This window comes from Pogona vitticeps, chromosome 4 (genome assembly GCF_051106095.1).
Source record: "Pogona vitticeps strain Pit_001003342236 chromosome 4, PviZW2.1, whole genome shotgun sequence".
NCBI lineage: Eukaryota > Metazoa > Chordata > Lepidosauria > Squamata > Agamidae > Pogona > Pogona vitticeps.
This window is the reverse complement of record NC_135786.1, coordinates 35,180,632-35,208,530: the sequence shown is the minus strand read 5'-3', so window position 1 is coordinate 35,208,530 and position 27,899 is coordinate 35,180,632. Positions and strand designations below refer to the sequence as shown.

General features: G+C 38.3%; 2 protein-coding genes across 9 annotated transcripts in view; one reads left to right on the top strand and one right to left on the bottom strand.

Annotated features, from left to right (window-relative positions):
* Window positions 1-2,180, top strand: part of ACSS2 (acyl-CoA synthetase short chain family member 2) — a 65,766-nt gene extending 63,586 nt beyond the window's left edge. For both annotated transcript variants that reach the window (XM_020782408.3, XM_020782409.3), the window contains one exon: window positions 106-2,180. In XM_020782408.3, the coding sequence (XP_020638067.2) occupies window positions 106-233 (128 nt within the window). In that variant the 3' untranslated portion in view covers window positions 234-2,180. The remainder of the gene's footprint in view (window positions 1-105) is intronic.
* Window positions 78-27,869, bottom strand: GSS (glutathione synthetase). Of its 7 annotated transcripts, XM_078393260.1 has the most exons (15): window positions 27,328-27,588; window positions 26,170-26,403; window positions 23,324-23,479; window positions 20,593-20,738; window positions 17,997-18,072; window positions 17,533-17,672; window positions 15,444-15,560; window positions 12,993-13,073; window positions 11,338-11,415; window positions 9,663-9,729; window positions 7,962-8,156; window positions 7,614-7,695; window positions 6,265-6,454; window positions 4,960-5,129; window positions 78-487 (listed from the first exon to the last, which is right to left on the bottom strand). In XM_078393260.1, the coding sequence occupies exons 2-14, from the start codon at window positions 26,197-26,199 to the stop codon at window positions 5,006-5,008; spliced, it is 1,482 nt and encodes a 493-aa protein (XP_078249386.1). In that variant the 5' UTR covers window positions 26,200-26,403; window positions 27,328-27,588; the 3' UTR covers window positions 78-487; window positions 4,960-5,005. The 7 variants fall into 7 exon arrangements, with proteins under 7 accessions (XP_078249386.1, XP_078249387.1, XP_020638063.3 ...); XM_078393261.1 differs by lacking the exons at window positions 26,170-26,403; window positions 27,328-27,588 and adding an exon at window positions 27,752-27,869; XM_020782404.3 differs by lacking the exons at window positions 78-487; window positions 27,328-27,588 and adding an exon at window positions 27,752-27,841 and having other exon boundaries at window positions 3,233-5,129.
* Window positions 27,870-27,899: the final 30 nt, after the last annotated feature.

Genomic DNA, 27,899 nt, shown 5'->3' with positions numbered 1-27,899 from the left:
CTGAATTAGTTGTGTTCTAAATCTTCCCTAACTGCTTGAAATATTCTTCATAATTTCTTTCATAACAGAGGTACAGGTTGATGTTACACTTCCATTTATTTGCAGGTAAAATTATGCGGCGGATATTAAGAAAGATTGCCAAAAATGACAGGGAACTGGGAGATACCTCAACTGTCGCAGATCCAGCAGTAATAAACCACCTTTTCAGCAACAGATGTGAGACAGTTCTGTAGGGAGGCTTTCCTAAGAAAACAGTACTGCAGGAATTTGATGAGAATATGGCCCCATCCAGACTGTGACACTTTTGTTTCTTGAGAGAAGAACCATCCCATGGTCAGCTGAATGTAAAATTCTGTAAATGAAGAGAGGAAACTGGTGCTCCAAGATCCAGTCCTTTTTTGTTGTAGGTCTAGCTGTCTGTGCCTCTGGAGAATTGTGTGCATTATGTTGTAGACCAATACTGCATATTTCAAAATTCCAGCCTCACCTATTTCATACAAGATGAAGACATTTTAATTTTCCATGAGCATGTTTCATGAATTTTCTGTATTTTTTACTTTTAATACATTGTGGTGGGTACATTGCAGAATGTGCAGATAAGGATGTAAAAAGTGGTTCTGCTCCTGAACTGTAATTACGAACCTTCAAAAGATTTGGAGAATCAACAAACTAAGCAGTAATCCTCATGTTGAGGCAGAATTCTTGGAACAAACCTTTTGTTATTCATCAATTTTATTTTGAAAACTCTGCATTGTATTTTAGAACTATAACATGGGAAATGGAAAGTTTTTAGGAAAACTGTCAAGGATGAAGTTCTTCTAAAATTACTTTTTCCATGCTAGCACCACTAATGTTTATATCGGTATTAATTATTTAGTGACAGTAATTTTCTTTAAAAAGGGAATAATGCTATCCACATTTCAGGTTTATTATGCATGTGTGTCTTTGAATGTACATGTATGTACACCACTGAGATTTTCCCATGCATTGTACTCTGGAGGTGGATGCAAAATTCAAAGTATTGTAGTTACGAAAGACTGTGGTCAGTGCATGGATACTCCGTGGGATGGGAGATTCTTGAATTTTGCTGTGGTGGTTCAGTGCAATACTGTTAACTTTAGGAAAGTGGAGGTCTGTTCATTTGCCTTGATAGTTGAGAACTGAGTATGATAGATACCAAAGGAGAAGTGACATCTGGCAGTTAAGTTACTTGAGTCTTCATGTGACCATCTGTGTCTGATGATCTCATAAAAGAAAAAGGTACATGAATATAGGTATAATTCCCACTCATGTTTTCAGTAGATGAAAAAGTATGGCCACAATTGTGGAAATAATTTCCGTGTGTGATATATTGCTTTCTCCATGTAATCATGGGCATATGTGTGACCAAAAATAAGCTCCTGCTCTTGTGGAAGTAATGTGAATGGCCAGCAGACTACTTCAGAGAGTCCTTTGTCACAGTTAGCTGAAAATATTCACTAACAGTTACAGTCCAGTAAATTCATTGTAAAGATTGATAAAACTAGACTCTTCTAGTGTTCATCATTGAGTCAGCAAAGCAAAAGTAAAAAATTCAAAGATATAATGATGGGGAACGTGGGTCCTGTAACTAAAATAATGTAAACGACAGGAACAGGCTGCTTGTTGCAATAATGTTTGTCAAGATATGCAATTCCAGCACATACTTCAGTGTTCCTGACCCAGAAATGCCTTTCCTGTGTGATTAATTTATATTAGAAGCTGCTTTTTAATTTCATTTTCACTACCAGCATTTAAAAATTAGTATTTAATTTTGGTATTGGTGGGTCACGTTGTGGTATCCCAAGATGTCTGCTTTGCTCCTTGTATTTGTTTGGAAATTGGGAATGCCTAAAACAGTGTCCCCCAAAACCCTATCCTTGATGAATAATACTAACATTTCTCTGACCTTATCTCATGGTTATACATTTCTCATTTCTTACTTGCTAGTAGCATTATAAAATCACTTGTGTGTGGTCTGCAACATTGGTGTATATTTAATCTATTGTCCTACAGCATTTAAGGTAGGCCAGTGGCTTGCAATCTGCTGTCAATAGGAAATCCTTTTACTTTTTATCTTGGTCTGATAAATCTTGTTTCTGAAATGGCTGGAATTCTGATTTAAATTGGAACAAATCAAAGAAATAAAACCTATAAACCAATTAACTGTTGACTCTTGACTTTTTTAAATTTTCCTCTACACCTCATTTAGAAATTACAGGCCAGGATTCTAGGTACTTTGGACTGTATACTGTGGCATTTGTCATTTTTGTTGCCTTTGTTATTGCTTCACATTTAAACATGTGCCAATGTAACATATATTGATAAGATGATTTTCCTTTAACAAGAAACATACAGGGCTTTTACTCAAGTACAGTGGACCCTTGACTTACAGACGGCTTGACTTGCAGACTTTTTGAGTTACAGACTTTTCTGGCCGCAAAATTTAGGTTTGACTTGCAGCCTGAGAATTGACTTACAGACCAGAAAAAAACCAAAATGGAACAAAAACGGCCTGTTATGGGATTAATCGGTTTTCAGTGCACTGTAGGTCAATGGAGACTTGACCTACAGACTTTTTGACCTGCAGCCACCATTCCAATACGAATTAATTCCGTAAGTCAAGGGTCCACTGTATGAGACAACTAATAGTGCTTACTAGCTAGCTATAGTAATACATTCTTAGGTGGACAGTTTTCTTTTGTCCACCAAGCTATGTTAAATTTTGGTTCATGCACTTCTGTTTGTTTCAAGTCAAATGTACAGTGGTGAAATCTGCATTTAACATGTAATAATGCTAAAGGAAATTTGTTGATTTGGTCAGTATATTAGTATGGTAAGAATCTTAATGGATTCCTAGATCTGTCAGTGTAGGTTTGTAGTTCACATTTTTTCATGCACATTATCAATTTTTTGCTCTGGAACTTGAAGTCCATTTCTTATAAGTTAGTTGCAGCCATCTGCTGGACATATATATCTGGGAGTAAATTAATTGCTGTGTGGTGCTGCAAAATGGTCTCTGTTGGTTACATGCTTGATATTCCACAAGTCTTGCGAGTGTCATGAGCTGTAGCTATACAGTTTTAGAAATTCTTAGACTGTATGTGGTTTTTTTAAAAGTCTAGAAACAACGATCTTGCAAAGGGGACATAAGACGAGAGTACCCAGGCAGAAGAAAGGGAGAATTATTAGTTAAAAACAAAGAAAGTACATATACTGTATATCAAGGCATTTTATTTAGAAAACCCACTTAGGCAATGGAAAAAAGATACTCTGGAATATCATTTTGGTCCCCAATACTGTACTTTCTATTACATTTCTAAGCATTTCCTGAAAAGTATCTGTATGCCATAAGATTTCATTTTTATTAAAAAGGCCACAATGAAAATATAGAGGAGACTAATCCCAATGTTTGGGGGGGGGAAAAGAAAAAAAACAGTATATAACTGTAATCTTTTAAAGCAATGTAATTTAAACATGGGTAGTTAGAGGGTGACCATATTACCAAAAACTGAGGAAAATATTGAGTTTGGGGTGGGCAGATTCACATTTTTTCTCATTTATCAGTTGATGGAATGGGAAATACACACAGTACCCAGCAAAGTTTCTCTCTTAAAATGCTTCTTTCTCCTCTTCTTTTTAAACGCTTCTCCTCCTGGGCAACACTGCTGTTATTTTATTTTTTTATTTTTTTTAATGGCTTAACAAGGCAAGACCCATGTTGGAATTTGGCAATTAAGACAGGAAAAAGCCCCTGTTTCATTGCTTATTAATGTAGTTCTTTGAACAGCACCACCTGCAAGAAGAACTGTAAGAACTGCAAGCAGTTCAATTTCAGTGTGACCACTTAAATCAAACAGAACCAAATTTCCAGGTGAGTATATTCTGTCTTCTGTTCAGAAGCATGAATCTATGAAATTCATAATCTTTTGGTTTAATATATTTGAAATTAACTGACTAAATTTGGCTTTTTCCTCAAAAGAGTATCTGCTTGCCTATTGAGCATGTATGCTTTTCAAACATAGACATTTCAGCTTCTGCACATACTACATAGCACTTCAATTTCCCCCCCAAAAAGGATGAAGCTGTTCACATTAGTCTACACAGCAGGATCGCTTCAAACAGCAGAGTAGTTTTTAACCTTATGCTAAAGGTGAGAGACTTACACTTTCAGATATTATAAGGAAGTGTGTATTTTTTTAATTGCTCAAATTTGTTCCCCAAAAGTTCACATATCTATTTTTAATGTAATTATGGTGTACAAGCTGCTTCTGTATTTTATAGGCTGGTTCGGTCAGCATTATTGAAGATACAAATAAAAACAAAGGTTATCTTCTGGGTTTTTAATTCACTTATCTATTGTGTTCCTTTGTCATTTGCTAGTGTCCGTTCATCATATGTCAATGGCCAAGAGCTTCCTGAAAAATGTACCCTACATACACAGTTACTCCATGGTTATGTGTCCCTCTAGTAAAGAATGTTTAACACAAAAGGACGTGTTGCAAAGCACGAAACCCCAAGAAGAGTTCTTTCACTCCTCTAGAGCAGGATGGAAATACACCTTGAAAATACAGATGTTGCCTAGTAATTTTCTGCTACCAGGTACCTGCAGGTGCATCTGATTACCTGGTGCAGTATTATGGTAGGAAACAACCACTGAGAGCATTAGTAAGTTGCTAATTGGAACAATATAGTAACAGAGTAATAGATCCCATTAGATACATTTTTCATTAGGTCCTTTGAGGAGGAGGTTGTCTTTGAAAGTTAGTTAGATAGAACGCATTATTCACTGAGACCAGGAAGTAGCAATTACTTCAAAAAATCAGAGCAAGTTTGCTTTTTTGTATCTTGGGGTCACATATATAAGGAGGATCTTCAGTATGAATCTGATTATCAAGTCTGCCATTTGGCAATTATGCCCTAAAAGGAGGGAAAACCCACCTTACACTAAATACAGTGGAGATGTCAGCAATGAGGTATTTGGTTTTCATATCACATAGGGATTATCCAGAACAGCTACTCCAGCTGCTACTCCACCATCTGCATGTTCTACAGCCTTTGTTCGCAAGAGATGGCCAACATGCCTGTTCACTACAAGATCCTGACCCTGTCTGTAAGGGAAGAATCAAAATTAGTATCCAACCTGCAACTATCTGTACATTTTAATCATATAGCAAAATGGTTTGATTTATGCTTTGCAGTTTCACCGGAAAGCAAAAACTACAATGGCCAGAATCCTGCTTGTAATTTACACATGCATTACTTAAATAATGTAACTAGTCACAGTAGGCTGCTGCTAACAAACAAGGCATCTGTTGCATCGATAGGTACATGCCTGTTGTCCGGTAGCGCACATGCCTTGTAAAGCTACCAGCATCTTGTTAGTTAGCAGCAGTTTGATTCAGTAATGCAATTTGACAAGTATATGCAACTTACCAGCAGGTTGCTGGCCAATGAAGTCTCCTTTGCATGGTAGTTTTTTCTGGTTGATGTAAACAGCTCACCAACTATACAGTATATGTACACTGACCAACTAAACAGGCATGTGATGATCCTAGCTCTTCACAGTTCTTACGGCATTATTGATAAAACAAAACCATTTGTTTCAGCTAGAACAAATGGAGAAAGGATGTAATCTTTACTCATTCAGAAACTAGTTTAATTATCTAATTCTGCATTGTTTGTAGTAAACTTGTACTTTCCCAAGTTTAAGACAGATTTTTCCAAACTTATCTCGAGATTCCTGTGATTGAATATGGGGTGCTCTTTGTACAAAGCATGTGATTTATAACTAAACTATGTCTCTTCCCTAGTGCCTTCACAGATGTTAGCTGTGGTTTAGCTCTGTGGTAATGCTGTAAATAAAGTTGGATCTAGTCATTTTCTCAAAGTGGGGGGCATCCCTCTTCCCTTGGAAGTTGTTGCTGTTGAACTGGGATACATAAGTGACTTGCAGCCCCTGATGTCACTTCACATGATGATCCATGTGGGGGGATCTATTTACTTTTGGGGGAATCTATTTACAGGGCACAGCGGACTGCAGAAGGAAGCAGGTCTAAAAGTTCCGCTGGATCACGGATGGAGAAAAACTGACCATGGGAAAATTGCTGAACCCAGCCCAAAATCTGTACAGGATTTACCCTAACTGCTAGCAGCATAAAGGTACACTTAGAAAAACTATAGGAGAGTAGGAATGTTAAATATGACAACAAAATGTAAGGCCAGTAGATAAGGTAAGTTTCTCACCTGACATAGACACCAAAGATTCCTAATTCAGACACACATTCTGACATTTTCAGTGGACTATGAGCCCTCAGTAAATAATTCAGAGAAGGAAGGGGCTTTATCTTGTCCATTAGAATATAGGAGGTCCTCTCAGGACTGTCTTTAATTTTCTCCAAAACCTGCTTGAGCTCATCACCATAGAGATTGTTCCCTGACAACACAGAAGCCATTAAAATAAATTCAGCTGAAATGAAGCTGCTAGTAAATGAAGTTGCATGTTAAGACCTGAAGCCAACCCAGGAAGCACAGGACATGAACAGGGAGAAACAGCTACTCACCCCTGGGAACACTAAGAGGTCAGCATGCCTCTCACTCTTGATACAGAGGCCATTTCCCTATGGAAGTGGCCTCAATTTATCAATTTTATCCCACACTGAGTTTTTGCTACCATGTATCAATCAATCTTCCTGTTCAGTCTTAGCCTACTGTAAGAACGGGCACCATTCTGCAGCATGTAAATAGACAGTTAGAACTGTTTTAGTAGACACTTGTGGTAAGTCTATACAGTAGTAAATATCTGTTCACAATATATCTTCCTAACTTAAATTCACATATAAAGATTAGCTCGGATTTTTGTTTGTTTGTTTGTTTGCCTGGGCAGATAAAATGAGCAGTTAAGACACTCTTAGTTCTTGTCCAACACTATTCTATACAAGCACATTAAGACATAAAAGGATGTGGAAAAGGGGACACTGGTTTATTTCTGTAAAGGTTCATTCTGGTCTGCAGAGGAATAGGGAATCCAGGAATGGGTTAATCCCTTTCTTGGCTGAATCCAGGCAGGAGGAGTGAACTTAGAAGAGTTTAACAGTGATGCTCTGCAAGTTCCTCGCAGTTTTTCTTCCCCAGCCTAGCCAGAGAGATGATGAGCCTGCATGCTTTTTGCTTTGTTCTCATTGCATTTCTGATCTGCTCTGTTTGTTTTTGCAATAGTTCTTGCATGCTTCCCTTGCTTTTTTTGCTTTGCATTTCTGATGTGCTCCGTTTGTTTTTGCAATGGTTTATACATGCTGCACAGGCATCGGAAAATGGCCGCCCTATGGAGGATCTTCGCTGGACGCTGAGGTATTTCTCCCATTGGAACACATTGAACCGGTTTTCAATGCATTTCAATGGGCTTTTTAATTTCGCTTGACGAGGATTTCACTCTACAATGATTTCGCTGGGATGGAATATCCTTGTCAAGCAAGGCACCACTGTACTTATACTCTAAAATAAGAAATAAACAGAATAATCCATTGGGTGGGCACAGCTCAGATGTTGCTATGTTCTAGTCAACAGTCTCATGATATATAAAGAGAACAACCTACCTCCTCCCTCCCGTTGTGGCTTTAACACAAAACGATCTGGAGCAGCAATAGCCGTTGCAACCATCTTATCACCTTCTGCATCCTTCAGGAAAATGGGAAGAAAATAGTACACATATTTTTGGCATTCTAGATATACCACATTAACAGCTTTGGCTTCTAGCAATAATGTTTTACTAGGTAACAAATATAATTTCAGATAGAAATAAAATCACTTTATATAATGTGCTTCATTAAAAATCATTTTATAATGCATTTAAAATGGGGTCTTCTCTGAGAGTTGTTCTGTGCTACAAATTTATATACATAAAGTACAAAGTTAGATATTTCCCACAGTGCATTGGTACTTACCATTTCCAGAGAATAGAGACCAGCAAATGTTGCTCTCAATCGAGTCACCACTTCTGGTGTATTTGGCAGAAATCTTTCCAGTACTCCTGGTCGGCTCAGTTCCTGCTGGACTTTTTTGGTCCCAGCAAGTTGTGTGGCAATATCAGGACACTTAACTGCTCTAGACTTCTCCAGCAGTAATCTTGCCTCCCAGTTCTAAGATAAACACAGAAAGTTCATCTGAATCAAGGTTCCCTCATAATATACATAATCCTGAATTTTAGGTTAAAATTGTTTTACATTCTACTACTGCTGTTTGTAAGCCATAACCTAGCATTGGTTGACACTGGAATTGCCATCTTCACACAGGCTCCTCCTTGCAGTCAAAGCCTTCACAGGCCTCTCTCAAGGTGACCATCATCCCATGAAACGTTTCCAGCAGCACATCAGGGAGGCTGAAACTAAGTGAGCTGGCAACTTTCTTCAAGATCCATTGGAAGTGTGGAAACAGTATGCATGATATGAGTGCAGACATATGCCACTGCTGTCAAGATTAGGGCAGAAGGAAACACACCTAATGGTCTAGATATTTGCTAAAGCAGGGGTGGGTGACTTCAGAGGGGCCAGGGGCCATCCCCCCCCCAGGACTGGCTGGCAACCTGAGGGCAGCACTCCAATGAAGAAGAGCCTATAAGGTGTGTGAGATCAAATAGACTCATTTGCATATTTTTAAAATTCTATATTTGTTTTTTGCAAATATATTCATCATTTTTCAGAATGTTTGTTAATGGGAAAAAGGTTTAACTTTTAAAATACTTGAAAATGTCTCAGTGGTATAAAAAAACTTATTTTTAATTTAAAATTTGGAGATGGTATAGGTTGCACAGTCCTATAGTGCCAGCAGGAGGAGCTGGAAAAGCACTTCTAAGTAATATATGCACAGGAACCCCTGGCAACAGTCCCCAAATGTTAAAGTTGATTTGACAGAATACAAATACAGTGGTGCCTCACACAACGATGTTAATTGGTTCCAAAAAAATCAACGTTGTGTGAAACATCGTTCTGTGAAACACCATTTCTCATAGGAATGCATTGAAAACCGGTTAATCCATTCCAATTGGAACGGATTGCCATCGTTCAGTGAAAATCCCCATAGGAAACATCGTTGAGTGAAACAATGTTTCCTATATTGGAATGTATTGAAGCCGACTCAATACATTTCAATGCCTTTGCGAAGTCCTTTTTCGCTCCTGTAAAAGTGTCTTACAATGTTTGGAAGCTGTTTTAAATGATTGCAATGGTTAGTCCACCTCCTGAAACCTATGCAAACTGATTTTGGTGTTGTTCTGACACTTCGTTAATTTATGATGATTTTTTGTTTTTTCCATTGGAAACCATTAGACAGACCATCCAATGGTTTCCAATGGAGAAAATTCAAAAAATCATTAGAAATTCTGAATACAATGAAATTGAAGGATTTTCAGTGTGAAAATGTGAATAAACATGGATATGAACTATCTAAGAGACTTTAATTTATATAATTTTAAACTCTGTTTCTGTAATTATTTTTTACCTTACTACTTTACTGTATTTTCCTGCTTTACTGTATTTAACTCCAAATAATTTTACTGCTTTACTATATAAGTCCAAAATTGCATTTGACAGTTTTCTATAAACTATACCCAGAATCTTGCTGTGGAGTTGCAATACAGCAGCACCAACCTGTTTGTTGTAATTCTTTGGCACATAACCTTCCCTGTAGTACACGACTGCAATTTCCTCTCCATCTCTAGAATAAAGAGCATAAACAATGGATTCTTTACTTCATTACTTTAGTCCCTGTTTCTCTCCCACACACAGCTGAACACTCAGCTTGACGCGTAATTAATTACAAAGTATTCTGTAGATATGAGCTTCTTTGTATTGTTTTTGAATGATTTGGGTACAACATTTGAGAAAACACATTTCAATGCTACTAGAGACTACAGTTTACAAAAAACCGAAGTTTTCTCAAATGCTACATGCAGCTGGGCAGAAATGATTACCTAGCAGAGCAACAGAGGTCATCAGACCAAGCCTCCGTGTTGATGATATAGACATATTTTTCTCAACTTTTAAAGTTTGAAAGTAATTTTTCATTACCTTAACAATAATCATGTGCCATCAAGTTAATACTCACTTATGATGATCCTTTCCAGGATTTTCTATGTAGATAATACTCAGAAATGGTTTACCATTCTTTTCTTCTGAGGGCTCTCTGAGTCTATGCAGCTTGCCCAAGGCCACACAGGCTGGCTATGTTCACAAGAGACACACTGAGGAATCATATTGCCAACTTTTGGCTCTGCAGGCAAATACAGTGGGGTCTTGACTTGAGAACTTAATCCGTATTGGAAGGCAGTTCTCAAGTCAAAAAGTTCTCAAGTCAAATCTGCATTTCCCATAGGAATGCATTGAGAACCATTTGATCCGTATCTGCTCTTTTCCGTCCATAGAAACTAATGGGAAGCTGCTATTCTGCCTTCGACCACTAGAGGGGGATATTTTGTTTCTTTTTTCTTAGGTCAAGAAAGGTTCAGGGAAGGCAGGGAAAATACAGTCCAGGCAGTGCAGTACCAGGCAGTCTGAAGACTGTCTCCCAATCCACTCTCTAAACGCTGGGAGGAGTGAGGAAGCAGACAGGCACCCTTTTCACTGGCCAACAGTTAACTGAAAGTTCAAATTTTGCACTTTCCCTGCCTCCCACGTGGTTTTTTTCAGTTCTTAACTCAAATCTAAGTATGTAAGTCAAGTCAATATTTTCTTATGAGAGTGGTTCTTAAGTCAAAATGTTCTTAACTCAAGCCGTTCTTAAGTCAAGACCCCACTGTACCTAAACCACTAAGCTATCTAGCCAGCTCAGTTATCTTAGTTCAATGAATTTATGTAATTTTATTTATTTATTTATTTATTTATTTATTTATTTATTTATTTATTTATTTATTTATTTATTTATTTATTTATTTATTTATTTATTTATGTAAAACCGGAAGTTTAACAAACTGTTTTACTGATAGTAGCAAATATCAAATCATGAAGCACAGCTTAAATGTATCTTGTTTTATAAAAACAATCTTCATCAGAAATGCATTACATGTTCAACACTGCATATCCACCTGATATATTAATGGATACAAATGATCATGCTCAACCATCTGACACTGGAATTTGGTGCTATTCTGCCATTTGTATTATTTTAACACAAATACCAATACTATAAATAGCAGGTGTTTCAAACTACTTCGGCATCATATTGGCTGTCTATCTATTAAACTGAGATGTACGTTGTTATTTATGTGCTGTCAAGTCACTTCCAATTTATGTGTTAGTGATCTGCTTGTGTGTGAGGAATACTTACATATGCAATCTCTTATCATTATCCAGAGAGCCTTTTTCAAACACATCTTTAAATCTTCTTCGGATCACCCGGATATTCCTTTAAAGAAACAGACAATAAGGTTTTAATTAAAAAGAAATCAATGATTTTAAATAAAATTTGGACTATATGTAGGTCCTTGAAAACCAATTAGTAAATTCTGTCTGTTAAAAACACAGATAATTGTGTTGAAATGAACAAAATGGTATACTGCCAGTCCTAGAAGACAAAATATGATTCCAATTTGTAGAGTGTCCAAAGGATGCTTGTGAAAGGCATTTCCTTTGGCTTCCCTCACTCACAATATCCAAATCAAATACAGATAGAGTAGAATTTTAGCTTAGGACAAAAAAGCAAGTAAGGGATGATGAGACAGACTTGCATAAAATTATGCACGGAATAGATAGGAAGATGTTTTTCATTACAGCTATAGAAATCAGGATTCTTGAATGAAGTTGAAGTGAGAAATATAGGAAAGATGAAAGAGGCCTTTTTCCAAACATATTTTTACCAACACATAAATCATATGATGTGCTACCACAGCAAGTAATAATGGACACCAACTTGGAGAACTTTAGATGGAAATTAGACAAATCACATAGGACGAAGCTTTCTTGATGGCTGCTTCCAGGTTGTAGAATCCTCTACCTTGGGAGGTTAGCTTAGCCCTTTCCATTTTATCCTTCTGTCAACAGTTAAAGATCTACTTCTTCAGGCAGTCTTTAAATAACTATGACTGAGTCCATAGATGCTGGCTTTTTATTTTCCTAGGTATGGTTTTTAAAGTTTTAAATAGTTTTAAATTAATTAATAGATTTTAAATTATATGACGTATTTAATTGGTTTTTTAGCCTGTAATTTACTGTGCTTTTAATTCACTTGTTTTAACATTGTGAGCTGCCTTGGGTCCCCACAGAAGGGAAAAAGGTGGCCAACAAAAGATACAAATAAAATAAAATAAAAATTAATAATTACTAGTTACAATGAGTATATACGATATCCATTAGAGCAGTTGTCCCCAACCTTAGGCTTTCAGATGTTCTTGGACAACAACTCCCAGAAGCCTTCACCACCACCTCTGCTGGCCAAGATTTCTGGGAGTTGAAGTCCAAGAACACCTGGAGGCCCAAGGTTGGGGACCCCTGCATTAGAGGACATATGTCTCTCAGTATCAGTTGCTGGAGAACAATTTTGCAATTTCAGAGTACATGTGACTTCACTGCATTATGGAAAAAAACACAAAAGGCAGGCTTACATCAGCAGCAATCTGCTGCTGCCAAGGATATCATTCCCAATGCGCAGGGAGGACTGTGCAACAGGATTTCAGCCTATGTCTACTCAGAAGGATGTCCTACTAAATTCAGTGCAACTTATTCTCAGGAAAATGTGTATAGGATTAGGACCATAAGCATTTTTAAGTAATCTTAATTTCATTTAACAGGGTTAAGGGCTACATTGTGCCATCAACATTTTGCCCAGAATGATGGCAAAGAGTCTTGCATGCTGCACTTTAAAGTCCTGGCAGATTTACCTTTGGAGCAGCCAAAAGATATATAAACATGTATACCAGATAGGTTTTCAGATGGCTTATATGATATTGAGCAAAAACACCTCATTCTGTTATGTGAAACAATTACCTCATCCAAAGTTCATTTTCTACATAACGCTGGTCAAAAATATTTCTCTGAGCTTCTTCAACCAGGAACATTACCACTGCTCTGAAACAAAATAAATGTACAGTATTAACAAAGATACATCAGTTGTTGCCTTCTGATTTTAAATACAGCTTAATCCTTATTACAGTGGTGCCTCGCTTAGCGATCGCTCCTTTGAGCGACGAAATTGCTTAGCGACTAACTTTTTGCGATCGTAATAGTGATCGCTTTGCGATGGTCCCTATGGGTTTTTTTCGCTTTGTGATGATCGCGGGGAAGCTATCATGGCAAAGCGACCCTTTTTTAACAGCTGATCAGCTTTTTCAAAATGGCCGCCAGGAAAACAAAATGGCCGCCCACTGTTTTTCCTCGCTTAAGAGGCAGCGAAAATGGCGGCGCTATGGAGGATTTTCGCTTTAAGGTGAGTTTTTAAGCCTATAGGAACGCATTAATTGTGTTTTAATGTGTTTCTATAGGCTTTTTAATTTCGCTTAGCAATGTTATCGCTTAGCGATGTTTTTCCGGAACGGATTAACGTCACTAAGCGAGGCACCACTGTAAGTGCTTATCTTGGAAACCTCCAGACCACTGCACAGCTAAAAGTGTCAGCTAAAAGTGTCTGGCGTTTATTACTTCCTTGTAGGTTCATACAGAGCACAAGCAAAAAATAATAATAATAATAAAAAATAAAAAAAATTAAAATGCCAAACCAAGGCTTCCTCTTACATTCTTGCTCTTCTACTGTCCCTCAAGCAGGGATGCATACAATATAATCTCCAATATACTGTTGTACTGTACTATTACTTCTGTGGTCTCTCATTATTAGCTATATCAGTTAGAGTTGATGGGAGTTGTAGTCCAACAACATATAGAGGGCTACATTTGCCCATCCTTGATATGTAGAATAGCTGAATGAAACCCCCCCCCCCCAAAAAAAACACTGGAAGCTTGAGATTGGATTATAGGACATTTGGGACATTAAGAGTTTTACATGCCTTGGAATAAGATTATACTGTATCTGCAAAAACTGTTTTTCCAGAAAAGAAAGCCATTTGTAGGGTATTTTAGGAATGACTAAAGTAGGCTACACCTATGATCAGGAAGAGAGATCATGAACAGTCCTATCTGTGATTGTGATGGTGTATAGATCATGTTAGCCTGCCTCTAGCACCTGCAATAAAAGGGGACACATTTGTGTTTTGTGACTACATCTCCCAACATTTCTCAAACAGCACAGCTGAAATACAAAAATACAAATCTGTATACCACTAGTCTGCTCTTAAGGCACATATATCAGCTATGGAGACACCTGCCATATGTATAGTAAAAAAAACCCCTTGTTTCTTTGCACTGCTCTCATAGTCTGCTGTTACTTCTACTTTGAAGCCATTTTAGGTTTTTTATTGCTTTATTATACTCTTATTTTATGGCTTCAAACTGTATTTTATAAATATCCAAATACAGTGGTGCCTCGCAAGACGAAAATAATTCATTCTGCAAGACCTGCCGTCTTGCGAGGTGAGTTTTTCCATTGAAATTTAATTAATGCGTTCCTATGTGAATTGTTTTTAAAAAATGTCACTTACCAGGTAGGGAGCTGGGGAGGCACCATCAGAGGACTGGGCGGTTCCCCTGCAACCGCGCTCACTGCTTTCAGAGGTCCCCTGCCAGTCTTCCAATGGTGCTTCCCCAGCTCCCTATCTGGTGACTTTAAAAAGAAATTCCCATGGGAACGCATTAATTAAATTTCAGTGCATTTCTATGGAAAAACGTACCTCGCAAGACAAAACTATCTTTGTCTTGCGGGGCACCAAAAAACTCGCAAAACACTTTCGTCTTGTGAGTTTTTCATTGCCCAAGGCAGTCGTCTTGTGAGGTACCACTGTAGCATTGACTATTCAGTGTCACAGAGATGTAACAAAGTAAGTGGCAGCTTCTGCACCACAGGCCTCACCACTACTAGAGAATTACTTTTATGAAGTTCAATATTCTAAATTCTTCATCTTCAAATTTCTGTAGATATACTTTTCCCCAACTTAATTTGATTGACAAATTGGTATCTTCTGCTCCTTTCTATATTTTAAAAGACTTGGACAATAACCCATTTTTCTGTACAGTGAGGGCTTGTGATCAGGGTTGGGTGGGGCACCCTCCCAAAATATTGGGTGAGGATCCCCACCCCCAGTCCATAAGCTGCCCATGCCTCATATAAATTGTATACAGTAACATATAGAATACAGAAAAACCAAAATGAAGACAAAATGCAATGGAAAAGGAAATGCAATAAAAATAAAATAATTACATTCTTTTTTGTCATACATTTTGCAGATCTTCCTTAAAGTTCCTATTAGATGTACACCCTGAAAAATCTTTTTTCTTCAAAATAAACAATATGCACAGCTGTGTAAGTCTTACTGCAGGCTCTCTCCTTACCTGTCTGAACCATAGAGTTCCCAAGCTTTTGCAATGCCTATGGCAATTCCTTTGGATGGATTATTGATCAATAATTTTGAGGCTTCCTTGGATTTCCCCAAAACATTCAATACATGCCTGTGATTGGGATTTATAGAGAGAGGTCATAAAGCAATTCAAAAATATACAACTGCCAATGAAAAGCCATGATTGAGGCTGAAGAATCAACTGATTTTTAATGCAAAATAACATGCCAGTCATTCTTGATGAATTGTGCAAATGTTCCAATGGCTTTTGCTTAGGAAATTAATGCAGGCATGAAAGAACTACTATTCTCATGTATTTTGCAGTCAAGCCAGTCAACCTTATAGCTATATGCTATTAATAAAGGTCTCTATAAATTTTCAATTTCATTTGACAAAGGTTTCTGTTCTGTAATATACAATAGCAATCCAAGAGGAACGATGGGGTTATGCATCCTGTGCAAAAGCACTGCAAAAATGCAAAAAAAAGAAAAAAAGAAAAAAAGAACAATTGCGGCAAAATTCAGTATTTTGAGAGAGGTTATTATCATTTTTGTTGACACTGTACAAATAAAAGTACAATCCAGGTCCCTTCCAGCTCTGCACTTCTACTATGATTTCCTCCACTCCCGTGCTGATTGGCTGAAGGAGCTGAGGTTAGTATATCTGTGCATCCCAGCTAGCACAGAAAAGCTCTGCTGAAGTAAGGCCATCTACTTTTATTTGGATATTCTAAAACTACTCCTGGAAGTTCTGCAATTTAGCAGTAGAAGACAAAAAGCTGCAAACTTGGGAAATGCATAGGTGGGAATAGTTGATTTTAGAGGTGTTGGATGCAAAACCACATTTCCTGATATTGGTCTGATCTGGGATTGCAGCCAATCCAGCCATCTCATGCTAGCAGAAATAGTGGAGACTGCCAATTCACTAATCCACCAGGCTAAATAGCCTAGCAAAGCTAGTCCATCAACACCACTACCACACCGTGCATACTGGACAGCAGGAGATAGCACGACCATAGATCCAACTTCTTGCTCTCCATTATACCCATTCACTTTGTCTATCCACAGAAGGCTTGAACATGTCTGAGTATTACCAGGCAATGTTTCAAAAACTGGAAATGAATACAGTTTCCACAATTATGGCATCTTTCAAAGCTTTTTGCCCCATCTGATGACATCATTTATACTCTATTCTGACCAACACAAGGATGGCAACTTCTCTAAGTCTGGAAGCCACTCCCACAAATATTTTCTTATTTTTTAAAATTATTAAAAATAATTCCCGTCAATTTCTAGTTGCCACAGGAAACAATTCACGAGTATTTTGGCTGCTTCTGTGTTATTCTAATTTGGTCTGATTTTGAAAAAGTGCTCACTGCCTAAAATAGCTCACTATGGTAGAAGTAACCCACACCATCTTGATGGGACTTCCAAAGCAGATTACAAAATACCAATTAACGTGGGGTGTGGGTGGTGCTGGGGAGCAAGCATTCTGCAGGGGCAATGCTTGGGCCTTGGGGGACTGTACCTGGCTTATACACCACACTTTGTCCATCCAGAGGATATAGAGGGTCAAATTATACAGCGCATAATGAGAAAAAGATATTCCTTAAGATCTAAAAGTATTTGTTAACAGGAGTTTTTCACACCAGTCAGCTAGCAAGTTATCTTTGTCTTCTGGACAGAAATAGGCTTCATTTGCAACTCCTCAAACATGAAGGTCTGCTGAAATTGCATTTGTGAAGCACTAATGTGGTTTCAGCTAGAGTTACGGTACATGCTATATGTAACATATAGGCCAGTAGTGTTTTTGATATTTACATACACAGAATGTCAGTTGTGGAAGTTGCATCAGCAATCTGATATGGTCCCAGTCACACGTGGTTGCATGTCTAATTGAGTGAACCAATTATATGCTAGGCACACAATCAAGAGAGTTGTAGGCACGTAAATACTGAGTTTATAACCAGCCACTGTATTACTCTGATGTGCACAACTGTCTGAGCAAACCATAAACTATTTTTCTTGAACACACATACACACATGTATATATAAACAACCTGCCAATTTAGTGGCAGCCTTTACCGATGCACTGCTGTGGTTCGAGATGTGAGGCCTCCAAAGCTGGCAGCAATTGTGTTGATTTCTATTTGCTTTAGAGCTGGAGAGTCACCTGCACTGTAGTCAAACATGTAGTCAGAACGATTGATTCCTAAAAACACTGACTAAATAAAACAGAAAGATAGCATGAGGTATAGGAGCCGTATTTCCAAGCAGTGTACATTGCTAGATATCACATAAATCCATTTGAATGAACATGTAACCACATGATGAACTCCCTCATGTAGACTGTAACCCACAAAAGCTCATATTGATATGAAAGGGCTTATGTGGGAGTTGGAAAAGCTGCAAAACAGAATCAGAAAAATTTTAATTCGTGAAAATTGCTCCCTGCCAATGATGTCATCACTCATCTGTAAACATAATACAATAGAATTCCAGACAATTATTCTTTCCCTGTTCAGTAAAAAGGGCTTTTCATACTATACCTGAGTTATTCCTTCTTTCAAAACCTGCTTGTAAATGTTAAAAAGCTGAGCCGTAAACTCATCCACTTTGACAGTACTAGAAATAACAGCAAAAAACAAATATCACATACAACATTCAGTTTTGCTATGACAAAACAAGACAGCTGCCAATATAATCGTTTTATTTAAAAGTACTTGGCATAATAATTCTTGCTGAATTTCAGTGATGTGGCCTCACTAATAATGGCAAATTTTTTATTTGCACACTGCAGCCCTGAACATATGTGACTTTGTTAAAAGCCAACCTTATACATGTTAGTGTGGGATGTGGTAGCACTGCGGGTTAAATCACAAAGCCTCTGGGCTGCAAGGTCAAAAGATCAGCTGTTCAAAACCACATGGTAGGGTGAGCTCCCGTCGCTTGTCCCAGCTCCTGCCAACCTAGCAGTTTGAAAGCATGTAAAAATGCAAGTAGATAAATAGGTACCACATCAGTGGGAAAGTAACGGTGTTCCGTGTCTAGTCACGCTGCCCACGTGATCACGGAAACTGTCTACGGACAAACGCTGGCTCTATGGCTTGGAAACGGGGATGAGAACTGCGCCCTAGAGTCAGACATGACTGGACATTTGTCAAGGGGAACCTTTACCTTTATACATGTTAAGTCCACATCTATTAATGTGGCAATAAGCCCCATGGAATGTATTTCTAAGTAGATGTGTAAAAGAATGCAATTGTTAATTTCTTTACTCCTCCTTAAGATATAAGGCCAAAGCAGCTTATTTAACTTTCAAAGTATGAGGAAAGTAACATTCAAAGAATCATAGAATAGTGGAGTCGTAAGGGGCCTGCCTACCATCCCCGGCTCAATGCTAGAATCCAAATCAAAGGAGACAGAGGACTCTCTAATTTTCTTTTGAATGCCTCCAGTCTTGGAGCGCTCACCACTTCTTGATGTAATTGATTCCACTGCTGTACTGTTCTAACCATTTGGAAGCTTTTCTTGATATTTGGCTGAAATCTGGCTTCAGGTAACATGAACCCATTACTACATGTCCTGCATTCTCAAGAACAGATCCTGCTCCTCCTCTGTATGATAATCTTTTAAGTATTTGAAGAGTGCTATCTTATTTCCAGTCTTCTTTTTTCAAGGCTAAATATGACCACATATTTTGGTCTTTCATCATAAGATTTGCTTTCCTGTCTCCTGACCAGCCTTGTTGCCTTCCTCTGAACTTGTTCCAGGTTGTCCTTCATAAAGTGCTATGTTGTAGAACTGGACACAGTACACAAGATAAAGCCTTATCGTTACCAAATAGAGAGGAACTAGTACTTTGCAGAATGTAGACATTGCACTTCTATTAATGCAGCCCAAAAAAAGCAAATATCATTTGCCTTTTTTGTAACCACATTGAACTATTCAGCTTGTGATCTACAATTCCAAGATCCTTTTAGCTCACAGTATTACTTAGCAAAGTATCCCTCATCTTTTAACTGTGTGTTTGGTCTTTTTTCCTAGGTGTAGAATTTAAATTTCATTCTGTTGTTTTCAGCCCAGTGCTCAAGCCTATGAAGATGTTTTGAATTTTGTTTCTGTCTTCTCTAGGGTATTAGCTATTCCACTCAATTTTACGTCATCTGCAAATCAGATGAGCATCTCATGCACCCTCTCATCCAAGTCATCAATAAAAATGTTGAAAACCACCAGGCCAGGACTGAGGCTTGGGATGCTCCACTTGTTACCTCCTCCCAGTTTGAGAAGAAGCCACTGATAAGCACTAAGTCTGTTTCTGTAAGCAGCTGTATATTCACCTGACAGTTGTTCTATCCAGTCTACACCTAGTGACAGCGGTGCCTTGCATTACGACGTTAATTCGTTCCAGCGAAATCGCTGTAGAATGAAAACATCGTAATGTGAAAAGAAAAAACCCATTGAAACACATTAAAACCTGTTTAATGTGTTCCAAAGGGCTGTAAACTCACCGTCCAGCGAAGATCCTCCATAGGGCGGCCATTTTTGCTGCCTGTGCAGCGAGGAATCCATCCCAGAAAACAGCGGGGGGCATTTTGTTTACCTGGTGGCCATTTTGAAACTGCTGATCAGCGGTTGGAAAATCATCGTTTTGCGAAGAATCGGTCCCCGAAGCAGGGAACCGATCATCGCAAAGCGAAATTCCCCCATAGGAAACAGCGTTTTGTGATCGCAAAAAATCATTGCAATGCGGTTTCATCGTTACACGGGGCAATCATAAAGCAAGGCAGCACTGTAGTTTGCTAATCAGAATATCATGAGGCACTTTGTCAAAAACGTTGCTTTTATGTCTACAGCATTTCCACTGTCTACCAGAAAGGTTACATAATCCGATAAAAAACGAGACAAACTTATTCTGGCAGGATATATTCTTGACAAATACATATTGGCTTCTAGTTATTACTGCGTTCAAATAACTAGGTGCCAGTAGGATAATGAGCACAGTGGTAGTAATGCTGTATATAATTATAAGACAGGAATGCAATGTTGCAGCTAAGGTAACATTAGTGCATACAAGAACTATATTCAAGAATAACAGTTTAAATTCAAAGTACTTCATAAAAATAGGCAATACGGTACACATACCTGGCAAGAGCACTTTCTAAGAATTCTGTGTCCTGGCTAACTTTATCTACCAGTAGATTAAAGTCTTGCTGAACTGAATAAGCCTGTTCAAGCATAACACTTGGTACTGGAGATGGGAGCAGTGTAAATGGAGCAAAATTCACCACCTGTTCAAAAAAGTGTAGCAATGAATCTTCCAAATAATACTATACATTCCCTTCCCATGACTAAACATTTTAAAACATCAGCACATGCAAGACAGGGCAGGTAGCACCAGAAGAACTATACATATAGTTCTTCATCTTTAGGAATTTGTTTGGGGGAAATCATGAGTGATATAAGTCATAAAGCAGAAATTTCCAGGCATGCAGCATCATACTGGCCTGCACACTCATAATGGACCACTTCTATACTGCCAAATCACTTCATATGATCATGGGTTTCTCTACTCATTCACATTCTTAGACAAATGGTAGCATGAAGAAAGGTAAGTGTGAAATACACAATACAGTATATGTGAATGAATACAGTGGTGCCTCGCTTAACGATGTTAATTGGTTCCAAAAAAAACATCACTATGGGAAAACATCGATAAGCGAAACACCATTTCCCATAGGAATGCATTGAAAACTGGATAATCCATTCCATTGGGAACGGATTACCGTCCTTAAGCGAAAATTGCCATAGGAAACATCGCTAAGCGAAACGTGGTTCCCCCGTTGAAGCCTATTCAATGCATTTCAATGGTTTTGACAGGTCCGTTTTCGCTATTTTTAAAGTGTCTTAAAATGTTCAAAAACTGTTTTAAATGCTTGGAATCGTTAGTGCACCTTGTAAAACCTTTGCAAACTTAATTTGGCTTTGTTCTGAGTCTTCGTTAATTTTTGGTGAATTCCCCCCCCCATTGAAATGCATTGAATAGATTTCAGTGCATTTCAATGGTTTTGACAGGTCCGTTTTCGCTATTTTTAAAGTGTCTTAAAATGTTTGAAACCTCTTAAAAATGCTTGGAATCGTTAGTGCACTTTGTAAAACCTTTGCAGAATTAATTTCGCTTTGCAGAATTAATTTCGCATTGAACTGTAGGTTTGACAGCTGTCAGACCTACCGCTGTCAAACCTATTCAATGCATTCCAATGGGGGGAAAAATTCACCAAAAATTAACGAAGACTCAGAACAAAGCCAAATTAATTCTGCAAAGGCTTTACAAGGTGCACTAACGATTGCAAGCATTTAAAACGGTTTTTGAACATTTTAAGACACTTTTAAAATAGCGAAAATGGACATCATTATATGAAACAGGGGGACCTAAACTATCATCGCTAAGCGAAGCAAGGTCCCAAACATCGCTATGCGAAATTCGCCCGTAGGAAACATCGTTAAACAGATCGCAAGATCGCTCCAAAAACTTCATCGTTAAGCGATTACATCGTTAAACGAGGTAATCGCTAAGTGAGGCACCACTGTATTAGTGAAATGGTCAGTTTGCAGGCAAAGCAAATGGATCTTACAAATATTTTCAAAATAAATGAAAAATTTAGCACAAGACAATAAAAGGCAAAAGAAAAAATGTTAGACTATTCTGTTGCTTGACACCACTAGATTTATCCATATAACTGCATAAACAAGGAGAGAATGGTTAGTGTAATCAAACAGCAGTTATCTCCATATATGTCTTCCCAGTTCACTCAAATTTTCTGTATAGTTCTTCCCACATTTGCCATAAAGCCATGCTCATACTTACTGACTGATTCTACACTGAAAGAACAGAATGGGTCAGTTTTACTAGTGAAAGTGGGATAAAAATTGTCCTTTTATTGGTAGACTTTCATTAGCATGCAAAAATTGTTTTTTTAGACAGGCTTTTGCCAAGAAAGGCAATAATATTATTTCTTATGTTGATGTTTAAATGTTGATTTTGTTTTAAAACTTGGTTCCATTTATGGAAAGGCAGGATATATTGTAATGGAGCTAAGTAAATATCATATTGCCATGGTAGCATGTCAGGATGCCAGCGAGAAGCCTAGTCAAGTAAGGCCACAAACGTATTGTGTTATCTTGCTGGAAACTCTCTTCCCCAAGTTCTAACTTCCCCCTGTCATCACAACAGTCCAATTTATCTTTGTCACAGAGGTTTTCTCAGTCCTGATCAATCTTCTTTCCAAGGACTATAAGGCTATACCTTACTAAATACAGTGGTGCCTCACAAGACGAACACCTTGCTGGATGAAAAACCCGCAAGACGAAAGCGTTTTGCGATTGTGTTGGTGACTCGCAAGATGGCTTCTTCTATGGCCGTGCTTCGCAAGATGATTTTTTTCCGCAAGAGCGATGCCTCGCAAGATGAAAATAATTCATTCGTCTTGCGAGGTTTCCCATAGGAATGCATTGCAATGCGTTTCTATGGGAAACCGCTTTTTGCAAGATGAAAATTTCGCAAGATGGCACTACTCGCGGAACGAATTACTTTTGTATATCTTGCTGCTGAAAAGATGGGAACATAGAGGAAGCTGCCTCATAGCAAATTAGACCCCTGGTCCATCTAGCTGATGAGTGCTAACTCTGATTGGCAGCAGCTCTCCAGAGTTTCACACAGGTTATTTTCTTGAGTTCCCAGATACTGTCTGGTGTTCTCCCATTTAAATACTAACAAGGCTCAACCCTGCTCAACTTCTAAAGAAAGATAAGACAGGTGTTCAAAATGGTATAATGACAGAGAAGCCTGTGCCACGAAATATAATTTTGAGCTTACGTCAGATGTATTGGGGTCATCTTTGGTCCTCATTAGTACTCCTTCAAGTAACGCTGCATCCACTGCAATTGGAGCCACATAGTGAATCTGCTGGACATTATGCAAAATATCCTTCCAAAGGGTAGTCATTGCAAACACAGGGTAATCACAATAAAGCTGAAAATAATGGATAAAATAATTACTATGTATTTAAAATATTTTAGAGTACAGTACTTAGGTTGCTTTTTAGGGCATAGCCCTAAAACAGAAACAAATACAATAAAATACTTTAAAAAGGTCAAATTCTAATATACTTTTATGGCCCTGCCCAATTTTAACCCATCCAGATATGTTACCTGACATCTCTCTACTGTAGCCACCTGAGTAATGGATGTTGCAGAGAATCATATTTTGAGGGGATCGGGTTAGAAAACACTGCACTATGAGGCAGCAATTGAAATCTTGTGTAGCATAGTTAGTTGAACCAAAGTAGGTCAGCAGATTTGATGAGTTAACTACTCTAGAAGTTTCACTGATTCAATGGTCCTACTCTAGTTGTGATTTACTATGCTAAAAAACAAGATTTCAGCCAGTATGTTGCGAAACACATTAAAACAGTTCAAAATCTAACACAAAAGCACTGTTGAAGGAAAATTTCTAAAGCCATGCACTGGAGGAAATATGTATAGTTCAATTGCAATGGTTACATCACTTTGGAGCCACAGGTATGTGATTGATAAATGTGTATCAGACATTAAAAATGTCTTGACTTTGAGTAGTCTTCCATATTTTACTTGGTGGATTAAGTGCACCAGGGACCAGAGACTCAAGCAAAACCATTCTGAAAGACAAACAGGAACAAAAGAAAACAAAATCTACTTTTTAAAAACATCTGGTCTTAACGTATTATTTAGAATATTTTTACCACACCTTTCTCCTTAAAAAGGACCCAAGCTGACTCACATTGGTAAAAGAAAACATTTAAAAGCTTTAAAAAGTATACAAATATTTAAAAATAATAACACACTAAAACAGTAAACAAAATCAGCATGAAAACCACATTCACAGCAACAAGGCACAACAATCCATTTAAAAACCTGTCTCAGCCAGCCAGCCAGCCACTAAGGAAAATCCTGCCTGAACAAAAAGATAATCTGCTTGAGAAAGAACAGCAAAGATTGGGCCAGTCTGGCCTCCAGTGGGAGGGAGTTTTGGAGCCTGGGAGCAATGAGAGAAGGCCCTTTCCTGTGTCCCCACCAAATGTACCTGTGAAGATGGTGGAAGCGAGAGAAAGGTATCCCCTGACAATCTTAAAACCTGGGCAGGCTCCATTTGTGCAACACTCTAGATCTTACCATGTTTATTTCCTGCACAAAACTAATTCTGGTGAACTGTTTTGGTAAATAATAGAAAAGATGGGTTTGAGTCAAGTATTACATCTACTGTCTTCATCTTCTACTAGAAATCAACAATTGTTTATTTCATGTCTACTGTATGCCTCAATAACTTCACATGTTATTTTATCCCCACAAAGGCTCCTTGGGATAGGTTAGCCCAAGAAACACCAAGGCAAAGTATTATGTATATTTAACTGGATGTAAGTACTGCTAACCAGACTGAAATTTATTTCCCAGTAAAAATACACAGACTTGTACTACAAATCAGGCAAGGTTATCAAGTTAACATTGAAAAACAAATGGAAATATGAAGTTGGATATCCCACACTGGAGTCCCTAACTCTGTACTGCATCACGGCATTGTTTCAAGCTAGACTGAGGGAACAGGAGTTTCTCTAAGGGCAAATACTGAGATTGTGATCAATACAAAATGTGAAATGGAAAATTCACAGCTCTCAAATCATATATTTTATAAATTACACGACATCAGCTATTACTACCACACACATATTAAAACTGTGTGTGGAGGGAAGATTTTGGGCTAAATATATTTATTTATTATTTATTTATTCAATTTATATGCCACCCACTCAGTTGAATGTACTAGAAGACATAGGGAACATTTGGTATTATAGAAGAGCTGACTCCTTCCAAAAAAGGCAGAAAATATCAAAGGGCAATGTCTCAGATTTTCATAACCAGACAGCAGAATTATAAAGCAGGCAGATTGTACAATAATAGCATAACCAGACTGCCTCATCTACTAGCTCTTCAAAGATAGGGCTAAACTTCCAAATCTTATTTATCTATGTTTGTTTTGTGATGGAATACAGTGGTGCCTCGCTTAACGATTTTAATTGGTTAAAAAAAAAACATCGCTATGTGAAAACATTGTTAAGCGAAACACCATTTCCCATAGAGATGCATTGAAAACCGGATAATCCGTTCCAATTGGAATGGATTACCATCCTTAAGCAAAAATCCCCATAGGAAAAAACGTTAAGCGAAACCCATTGAAATGCACTGAAGCCTATTTCAATGGGGGAAAAAAATTCACAAAAAATTCAAAAAGACTCAGAACAAAGCCAAATTAAGTTAACAAAGGTTTTATTAGGTGCACTAACGATTCCAAGCATTTTAAACATTTTTAAACGTTTTAGAATATTTTAAAAATAGCAAAAACGGGGCTGCAAAAAAAACGTTAAGCGAAACAAGGGGACCTAAAACTGTCATCGTTAAGTGAAGCATGGTCCCAAAATCGTTAAGCGAAAATCGCCCATAGGGAAAATCGTTAAGTGAAGTACAAGATCGCTCCGAAAAAGCCATTGTTAAGTGAATTTTTCGTTGTACGAAGCAATCATTAAGCGAGGTACCACTGTATAGTTTTTCCTATTGCAACCAGAAGAAATAAAGAAATAGACTAGGATTTAAGTTTTTTAAAACTTAAAATTATCATCTTTCTTCACTCACCCTGAGGATGTACTTAAAATGCAGCTTCATTTTGTTTGCGTAGCGTAGACAAAGCTCAACACCAATTCCACATTGTCATCATCAATTTATCGCAGTGTTCTTCTATTACAAAGGTTCTTTACCTTTACTCTTCTATTAAAACTGCCTATGTCTGCATAAATTGTATCTGACATTGTAAGGGTGCACTCCCAGAATGCAATATCAATGAAAATGCAATATAGGTTTATAGTCACGCTAGAAAGAAAAATGCAAAGAGCTGTATCAAACTAATCTGCCAACTGCTAATTCTTCTTAAAGTAGTTCAATACATGGCTGAGTACAGTACTGAGTTACAAATGTGAAATCTAAGCTCATGTGCCAAGAAACAGAATAATTAATCCCTAAGGCTAAGGATCTTGACAATTCATGCCAGAACATGAATTCCAAGCATGAAATAGAAGCACACTCTTTGAAGAGATCCCATAGATGTTTGCTCATGGGCAAAACTTTATAGTCATGGCAAAAAGGACATTTGAACTTAATAGATATGACAGCTGCATTTAAAAAAGTTTTTTGCCATTTACCTGAGCATGTTAAAACAACTTCTAACCCACATATGTTGCTTTTTCTACTTAAGCCACTTTTGAAAAACAGAAAAATCCACTCCCTTGGTTGAGTACACACATTTTGGACTGCAGGCTCACTCATTCATAAAGCATGTTGGGCGAAACCCGCACATCCCCTTATAATGCGTGTTCCATGTGAGTCCCAGCTTGTCTAGAAGAACTTTTTTCAGTCAGACATGAGGAAAGATACTTTGCATCTTTAGAGAAATATCCACTTGTTCTTAACTGCCCTTTAGAAACACTACACCTGCCACACTGATTACACAGCTTTGACTAAACCAAGCAAATGGCAGGGTAGAAAGGGATTTTTATGGAATTAAAAAGCCAAGTTCTCAAACGTTAGGTACAAGGAAGTAAACGCTGAGTCACTGGTGGCCTGTCTCCAGCACAAACATTTCAGCTAATTCACGATGATACAGCCAGTCTCTTTCTCCGTGGGTGGAAATAATAAATGTATGTTTAAATTAAGACTCCCTAGTTCGCCTGCGTCAATAACCTCGCGATAAGGAGCATCACTTGATGACTCCCCCCAAGAGCTTAAGGGGCTCCTTACACATTTTCAGAGCTGCACTCTACGGCTGCCCAACCGCACCGCCCTTTGCCTGGCGGACCTTGGACAGGATTAGTGCCGCTCCATTTCTATCAGGTCAAGTCCCTCAGAACCGTCTCCCCTTCCCGCCTCGCCCGTTCTGAAAACAGCTGTTTTGCCCTCAATATCTCCTTCCCGAGCCGTTCTCGTTATTCGGAGAACAGGCGAGGCAGGTCAAGAGCCCTCAGGGCTCCCTCATGGCTTTTCCCCATCCAGCAAGGAAGGAACAGGCTGGCACCGGGCTCGCGATCCGCCTGTCAGTGCACTACCCCGCGCTACAGACCACGCCCCTTCCCCAGATTCCAAACTGCTCGCAGAGCCGTTAGAGATACAGTAACGCCGGAACACCTCGTCCTCCCTATCCCCCCCAGTTTTAATATCCGGGTACCTGGAGCTACTCGAGCAAAAAAACCCGTAGCCGCGACCGCTCTACTCTTCGGACTCTCGGAATCGGAGACCCTCTCTCCTAGATTGGCCACCACTTCAGCCTATCAACGAAGGGAAGCTGTCCGTTGATTGACAGGACTCTCGCATAA

Bases quoted from the DNA above. Each gene is read 5' to 3' on its own strand.
- GSS (XM_020782404.3), bottom strand. From the start codon at position 26,199: ATGAAGCTGCATTTTAAGTACATCCTCAGG. The intron at 17,673-17,996 runs GTATAGTATGAA...TGTTTTATTTAG, and splicing joins TGAAAGAAGGAATAACTCAG to TCAGTGTTTTTAGGAATCAA. The intron at 8,157-9,662 runs GTTGGTGCTGCT...TGTTTATCTTAG, and splicing joins CAAAGAATTACAACAAACAG to AACTGGGAGGCAAGATTACT.